The 8,830-nt window shown below is 35.2% G+C and overlaps 1 protein-coding gene across 2 annotated transcripts; it reads right to left on the reverse strand.

Annotated features, from left to right (window-relative positions):
• Nucleotides 1-563: 563 nt before the first annotated feature.
• Nucleotides 564-8,359, reverse strand: LOC113517135 (pro-resilin-like). Of its 2 annotated transcripts, none has more exons than XM_052891999.1 (8): nt 8,212-8,359; nt 7,105-7,146; nt 5,720-5,781; nt 5,240-5,356; nt 4,607-4,866; nt 3,643-3,746; nt 2,632-2,766; nt 564-1,935 (listed from the first exon to the last, which is right to left on the reverse strand). In XM_052891999.1, the coding sequence occupies exons 2-8, from the start codon at nt 7,108-7,110 to the stop codon at nt 1,732-1,734; spliced, it is 888 nt and encodes a 295-aa protein (XP_052747959.1). In that variant the 5' UTR covers nt 7,111-7,146; nt 8,212-8,359; the 3' UTR covers nt 564-1,731. The 2 variants fall into 2 exon arrangements, with proteins under 2 accessions (XP_052747959.1, XP_052747958.1); XM_052891998.1 differs by having other exon boundaries at nt 4,607-4,869.
• Nucleotides 8,360-8,830: the final 471 nt, after the last annotated feature.

The raw sequence follows: 8,830 nt of genomic DNA on the forward strand, positions 1-8,830 counted from the left end.
CATCTACTGTCAGATTTGTTTGCTACTTGTAATAAGATGCAAAAAAAAAAAGTAAATCTTTAATTAAATTCTATATTGCTTGTTTGAGTACCTCTGTCTCACTCTTGTTTCTGCCATGAGATAGTTGTGTTTGCATGACAGTGTTTTGGTATGAAGGGTGCAATATAGCAGTGAATTTATAGGGTTTGGAGGCATGACACCAAAGTTCTCAGGAATAACAACGCATGGGGGGTATCATAGGCGAAACAGTATACTCTGTTATGTCCATGGTACTGCTCATGTCTATAGGCGACGGTTACCACTTTCCATCAGGTGGGCCGTCAGCTTGTTTGCCATTCTAAAATGTATAAAAATAAAAAAATAAAAAAGTGTGGAGGCATGACACCAAAAATCTCAGGAATGACAACGCATGACGATGGGAGAAGGTGAAATTGGTTTAATATGTCGTCCGTCAAATTTCAGTGGTTCTCAAAGTTTTCATATAATTACACCTATCATTACAATTAAAATTATCTACGCCTTCATACACAATTATCGATTTGGGGAAAATAAAACTTACTATGTCATTTTATAATAAAAATCCTTTATTTACATTGTCGAGTATTTGCTTCACTACTTACACTAAAGGAAAGAGAAGAATAATGAAGTAAGAAAAAAAAATTAAAAATAAATGAAGTAAATAAAAAAACTGTATAAATTATATAGTAGGTGGGTAATTTCTTTCCACTCTTGTTAAAAATATAAAATAATTATATATAATAGAATAATAAAAGAAATATGCATATAACTGGCCTTGTATACCCATAGTTCTAGTGTAAACAAAATCAAAATAACGAAATATTATTCATTGTTTTATGTACCTATTACATGGTCCTAAACAATTGTTCCATATGATTAGATAGAGAATCAATGGTAAGTTGCTAAATTACGCCATTCTAGAATAATCTTTATAAATTATAATAATAATAATAAATAGTTTAACTAATTTTTTATCAATTTCCAATAAAGGTCAAGTTTACCGAAAAAGGAGAAGCATAAAAGGCGACCTTTTATCTAAAAGCCATCGAAAGCTGGTATAACAAATATGTATGTACCTAATACTACATAATATAAATTTGCCAAAATTAGAATCTAAAGTATTTCATTTATAATAAATTTAAAGTTTTATTTACGTACATTTTAGAGATTAGAAAATAAATTAATAATATTTTTTTTTTTTACAACACGGGGCAAACGAGCATGCGGCTCACCTGATGGTAAGTGACTACCGCCGCCCATGGTCACCCACAACACCTACGGCATTGCAGGTGTGCTGCCGGCCTTTTTAATTTTTTAAGCCAAATAAAATTTATAAGTATATATTTTTGCTTAAATAGAAATATATTCCGCCATTTTGTTTTTTCTTTTACTACACTAAAGCATTTTGTACTCTCGATCTCATACGTCTCAAAATCCTTTGATATTGCGTAAGTCGTCGTACCTATATCACATTTTATTTGACAAAATTAATTGGTGTTTGATAAAAGATCATTCTGTAATTAGGTAGGTACTTAGATGGTGATCAGTTTAAAATATAAATATAGTAGACACATACATTTATGTTCAAATAAATATAAAATTCTTTCCCCCCAAAATTTTTTATCAAACATCAATCCAAAGTTCTCTACTGTCAATACTTAATAATAAAATTATAAAAAAATAACATTGGAATCAACAAAAACAAAGTCGTGTTTAGTAGGGTCCACCATTTTGGTAGCCGCCCTGACTGCCTTGGTAACCACCTTGGTTGTCTCGGTAACCGCCTTGGTTGCCTTGGTAACCAACTTGGTTGCTACCGAACTGGGCGTTTCTGTCGTAACCACCAAGACTGTTACCGACATCTTCGTATGAGATTTTTGGTTTGTAGCCGTCTTGATCAGCCTCGTACTCTACAGTCTGTGAAGGAAGTACACATTTCAATTTTGACAATCGTAGCACAGCAATAAGCAGGCCAATTATTTTGTGGAAAATAGGTCTCAACTTTGAGTCCCGATTAGGTCGATTTAGAAAACAAACTTTTTAATTGACTTTGTCAAGTTTGAGTATTTTTTGAGTTACAAAGAGTTCTGGTCCATTCTCGCTATTTGATAAGGACGATGATCCTTTACACTTTAATGGGAAGAATAGTGATTATAGAAAGAGTAAAAATAATTGGCATTCATGCAAGATCTAGTTTGAGGCAAATGTGCGTCCTAGCTCCGCAATTTGATACGTATTCTAAGAAGCAGGTTAGGATAGAAAGGTGGGTAAGTATTGGTCATCGGACTGTTACGAACTGAGGTTGCTTTATGCGAATGTTGAAAAATCTGGGGGTATTTTGTTTTTTCATATTCAATTGCCTATTGTTTTCAAGAGTTTTTAGGCCTCCGTTAAACATTATCTTTGATCTGGCTTACTGGATGACTGCTTTTTGTACTGAAGCACAAATCCAGTGACACTATTTATTAAATAATCCAAATATGAATTTGTAAATTCAATTGTTTAAGGCTGAGATTAGATCCTGGCCCGCAGTCAAGCATTGCCCTACAGAGCTGTCACCAGTTGTCATGATGACAGCTAATAACTCAATGGTGATGGTAGTGTGAGACATACCTGTTTCCTACCATCTGGAAGTACAACATAATATACACCCTCGGCTCTGTCGCCTTGTCTCGATTCGCGGTGGCCGAAGTCGTTGCCAGACTGGTCATCTTTCACCATGTACTCGAAGTTGTAGTTTGCGGGCTCCTGAAAATTTGTTTATTTGTTTTTGTACGGATAATATGTATCATCATCATCATCATCACCTCAGCCATTATACGTACGTATTTGTACAAAACGGTCTTTTAATTTTTGGTCATCTTGTAAAATGATTTTAGTAAGAAATATATCTATCAGATTACGCTATTTTGCTTATTTTTTATATGCAACTTATAATGACATACAAGCTCACGGCCCACCTGATGGAAAGTGGTATCCGTCGCCTATAGACATGAGCAGTACCATGGACATAACAGAGTACCTCTCATGCGTTGCAATTTCTAAGGACTCAGGTGTTATTCCTCTGTACCCTGTAAATTCACTGCTATATCCCACCCTTCAAACCGAAACACAGCCATGCAAACACAACTGCTTCACGGTAGAAACACGAATGGGACAGAGTGTTATGTTATTTTGTAGCCAATTGTGTTCGTTGATCTTACTTTGTTGCATTGAAACTATTCTAATTAAATCAACCTTCAAATAAATAAATGAGAGTTTGACAATGATGTAGGATTTATGATACGGTACATTTTTTCTTCCATATTGAGCTCATACAATTTTTGTTCAACTTTTAGTATTTTTTGAAACTTAAGTTATTAGCCGTGTAGGTCCCGGCATTAGTATAGGCAACCTCTTTCTTTCCCATGGGTGTCGTAAGAGGCGACTAAGGGAGCTTGTAGTGAAGGTGTGGTCAGCAGCGTTCCTCTTAAAACATCATTAAAAGCCAAACTGCGTTTGCCAACCCGCTTGTCAAGCGTGGCAACTACTGGCAAAACCCCCCTTATGGGGATGGCTATGTTCAGCAGTGGACAGTTAACGGCTCATACAATAACAGGTTATTTGTGAATCTAAATAACTTACCCCGTTAGAGCCATCGTCACCGTTGTAGCCACCTTGTCCTGGGGGCAGGTACGCGCGGCTCTGTCCACCTCCTAGGCCATTGGATGCACCAGAGAATTGACCACCTAAGCAATTTACACAATTTTGAAAGTTCATTGTGTAAAATTTACGTCCTCCGAGGTAAAGCAGTTGTTTTTTTAGGAGTTCTGTCGCGTAAATGACAGATACGGGCGACGGGTCACTTCGAAATATGGGAGATAGACTCAAAATGATTAACATTACCAAATAGACTTGTTTACAAGCACTTTTAAATCGTCATTTTTTTAATCTACTATAGTAGTTCGCAAGGTTATTATCTGTTGAGAAGAGCCCGCAAGAAACTCAACAGTTACTCTTTTAAATCTCTGTTAACATTATGTGTATTTATTTAAATGTCCTATGTCTAAAATTACATGGTCGTTAAAAGCCCGTGCATGATCCACTAACACCATGCACGTTTGTCATTCAAGTAATCGTTTAGTGTGCAATAGGCTTTGTTTACTAAGTGTTTTTAATAACAGATTTAAACTTATTAAAAGGTAGATCCAAAATATCCTTCGGTATCTTATTATAACATTTAATGATCAAAAATGTATGCACGGATAGGATATGGTTAATATGGGAATAGGTTGTTAAGGTAAGTGGTGAATTTAATGCTAATGGATTTGGTTCCATTTACGGTGATTTTGACGATTCGAAAGATGCAGAGGTGTGGAGGTGCAGTAGTGGGCAGGTTGCTGTGCATAAATCCGGGTTCAGCTCCGGTCGAGCTAATTAAGAAGGTGAACTCTTCTGAATTGGCTTAGTACTGGGTATTCTGGGTTGGGACTTAGAACGTCCATTGCGTGGTTTCCTATGATACAAGGTATAAGATTTGGAATTTTATGGTCTTATTATTAGTTTTTCGTATATCACTTTGATGTACGAAGACGTTTGACACACTCACCTCCGACACCTCCAAAACCTGGAGCACCGTACTGCTGTGAAGGAGCACCGGATCTAGGCGCACCGTACTGACTGCTGGGTGCTCTTGCTCCTTGTCTGCTCTGTCCAAATCCAGGAGGACCATACTGAGAGGACGGTTGAGATCCAAACTGTGATGCTGATGGGGGACCATATTGGCTGGATGGTTGTGGGGCACCGTACGTCGATGAGGGACGGGCAGTGTTGCGAGAGGATGGGGCACCATAAGATTGGGATGGGCGGCTTCTGAAAGCATTATAATTGGTTACTAGCGATCCTTGGCATCGCATGAATTAATAGGTAGAATTTTTTTTAATTATACTTCAAATACAGCATATTTTACTCACTGATATTATATCTTTCCATAGGTGAAAGATTTTTTAAAGTTGGTTAAGGGTTTTTTGAGCCTATCCAATACAAACAAGAAGATAAAACATTCTTTTGTTCAAAAATTCTTAAATCTAAGTTTACTTAAATAAAAAATATTTCTTTCTATCTTTTTTTAATAGAGTTAGTATTAATTTTGCAACGACTGAACCTGTATTTTTTTGTATTGCAAATAAATGGTTTTCGTTTTTAAATCAAAATAAAATAAATTGTTCAAAAGATGTTTTACCCGAAAACAGCGTCAGTTTGCCTCTGTGCAGCGAATCCAGAATTTGAATTTGGGGGGCCGTAAGTCTGCGATGGCGCTGAGGATCCTCCGTTGAACCGCTGCTGAGGTGGCAAGTACCTGCTCAAGGTGACACACACGTTTACTTATACAATTTGGAAACTATCGTGGTTAATTCTTGTCGAATTCTTACCGATTGTCTGACTTGCATTAATCCTCACCTATCATCTTTCACTTAAGCACAAAGCTTAAGTGAATTAGTAAGTTATATCGTTTAGTTATAATTATAATAGTAGATAACTTGTTTAGATTTTATGGGATTGACATGTTAAAAAACAAATATCCAAATTAAATGTAAATTAAAAAAAAATCTTTCACTGGTGTCCCTCCAGTGTATGCCGATAGTGCTGGTGAGAATAACATTCCATTGTCATCGATTTAGCTGCTAAACTATATATATTTGTGGCGTGTGAAGGTACTTGCCTGTTATCGACAGGAGGTTCGGCTATTGTCGACGCCACCGCCAGTGTTACGATGAGTAAAATCTGTAATACATACTTGTATCTTTAAATACTATAAATTACAATCGCTGTACTCGATTCTAAAGTGTCACTTTTCTAAACCAATTAAAATAATAATTTAATTCATGTTAATTTCAGCCATTATCCATCCACTGCTGGACGTAAGCTTCCCCCATAGACTGCCATAAAGAACGATCTTGAGCCACCTGCATCCAATGCATTTCAGGTCGTCACTCTATCTAGTGGCCGTTCGTCCTACACTGCGTTTATCCGTATGCGGTCGCTACTCAAGAACCTTTCTTCACTCATTAATAGTTTCGCAAATAATTTAATAATATAACAATAATTTAATAGTTTTACAAAATTACTGTTTTATGGATTCGGACCATCATCAATAAAATTTATAATTAAATTATTTCGTTAATTGATCCTTTCCACTCAGGGTTTGCTGGAAGAGAACTCTTACAGAGTTAAGCTCGCCTGTTGTACATCTTTATTTTTATATATATATATATATATATATATATATATATATATATATATATATATATATTATAATAATGTAATTTTTGTTTACAATAAAGTATAAATAAATAAATTTATAATAATCAACTGACTTCAAAATGAAAGAAGTTCTCATTTCGGTTGTATTTTTTTTACGTTTGTACCCTCATAACTCCGTCAGTTGTAAACCGATTTGGAAAATTCTTTTTTTTTTCTGAAATGATATACTTACTGATTGGTCTCATAGAAATTTTATCAAAATTAGTTCAGTAGTTTACTTTTTAAATCAAAATAACAGGTTTCACGATAAAAGTCTGTATATTTTGTGGAATTAAATCTTAAATTATCCAATTTAAAATCGGAATAGTCTTTAAGGTACATTTTGTATGAGTTTCGGTGTTGAATTTATGGTTCAGTTACAAAGTGATATTCTGAGTAGTAACTGAGTTTAGTAAACTTTTGGATAAGTATCACTGCCTCGACGCACATTCACTGTTAAAGAAAAGGCGGAAATGATTTCAAAATTGAAAAGCGGTGAAAACAATGCTGATTTGTGCGTAGAAAAAACTATACATGTGCACGTGTCTGTATTTCTTTACCTTTGTCTGTAACGACTTCCGGATATAACGACGAAAATAGGGTGGTCCCTTCATCGTCGTTATACCCGAAATCCACTGTAAATACGTACGTTGGCTACGGTAACCGCTTACCATCGGATGGGTCGTATGCTTGTTTGCCACCTAAGTGGTATAAAAAAATAAAAATAAAAATATAAACCGACATATTCCTTTTATATATCAATAAATAAAATAAATAAATTAATTCAATAGAAATACCACCTACCTTCATGATGATGATATTATTTCTTTAATACTTGATAAAACGCTGTAACAATAATTAAAAAGAATTTAATTATATTTTTTATTTATATATTTGTTTTAGTTTCTACCCGCGACTTTGTCCGCGTGACCGAAATATGTTCTCTAATCGGGATAAAAGTAGCCTACGTCGATTTCCGTCCAAATATAGCACGTGTATAGAAAAAATTACAGTGGTTAGTTAAACCATTGAAGCGCTAAGAGAGTAACAAACAAACTCACTTGCATATTTATAATATTAATAATAATATATTAAATACTTTATTACTCAGACTACAATTTGGTCCATTTTGTTAGTAACAGTTTTCTTACAAACTATGTTAGTAAAAAAGAAAAGCAAATTAATTAAAACAGTTCACTCAGATGTGAGCCAGCCGACTAGAACAGCATCTGAATGAAATGCTCAATTATAGGCGAGTTATATTCCTCGCCAATTATTTTTAAAATGGTGTTATATTTTAATACTTTTAGAATATTAGCAAGAATATAGAATATAATTACTCCTCTCCATTCAAAGGTTGCCTGGAAGAGATCGCTCTTAGCGATAAGGTCGCCCATTGTTTTCTCACTGTGATTATTTCTTGTGTTTGTATTTATATGGGAAAGAGGTACCCAATTAAAAAATCTAGTCGAAATTAAATGAAATTAAACAACAATTTTTCTCCTTTCAGACGAAGTCGCCAACGTAACGTGTTTAATTGTACATGTATTGTTACTTTAATTGTAACTTGTGTATTGTTATTTAATTGTACACGTATCACTAAGTCGATTACTTGGGTACCTCTGTCCCATTCGTGTTTCAACCGTGAAGCAGTTGTGTGTGCATGGCTGTGTTTCGGTATGAAGGGTGATATGACAGTCAATTTACAGGGTACAGCGCTATAACACCTGAGTCCTCAGTAATAGCAACGCACGGGGAGGTATCATGGGCGAAACAGTATACTCTGTTATGTCCATGGTACTGCTTATGTCTATAGGCGACTGTTACCACTTTCCATCAGATAGGCAGCTGTTTGCCATTGTAAGTTGTATAAAAAAGGACTATACCCAATAGACGAAAAATAATTTATACCTTACTATATATGACACTATTTTAAGCACTGACACAATTTTTTTTAAATATTACTATTATTATTTCAAATATAACTTCAAAATATATATTAAACTACGATCTGTTAAGATGATCGTCTAACACTCGAATGATGACCGATTAGGGTCCCTTTTGCTTATATACTATTATGACTGATTAGTTCAAACACAGTTCTATGCATCTTCGATATGCGCACGCGCATTTCAAACGTGTGTGCGTGCGCGTGTGTGCGAGAGATCGGCTCATCTCCGATGCCGAAGGTTGCTCTCGTTTTGATAGTAATGATATCAAAAGATAGTTACATCTTTACATGTATGTATGTATGTATACATACACACGATGCGGTCAAGAACGAAGGGTACAAATGTTATACACGTGTGATTGATTGAATTCTGCAATTGGTTCAGTGCAAATGATTTTTTTTTTATTGCAATATAGTTAGAATCCTGCTCATGTGGTTTGAAGGGCAACCGCATTAAGGCTTTGGTGATGTTCTAAGAGAAACGCTGCTGCCCATCCCTCGATCATTATATCTTAATCGCCTCTTACGACATCCATGAGAAAGGAAGGAGTGGCCCATTTTATGCTAGGATTACAGGAT

Source organism: Galleria mellonella, unplaced genomic scaffold, assembly GCF_026898425.1.
Source record: "Galleria mellonella isolate WM207_F2 unplaced genomic scaffold, CSIRO_AGI_GalMel_v1 utg146, whole genome shotgun sequence".
Classification (NCBI taxonomy): domain Eukaryota; kingdom Metazoa; phylum Arthropoda; class Insecta; order Lepidoptera; family Pyralidae; genus Galleria; species Galleria mellonella.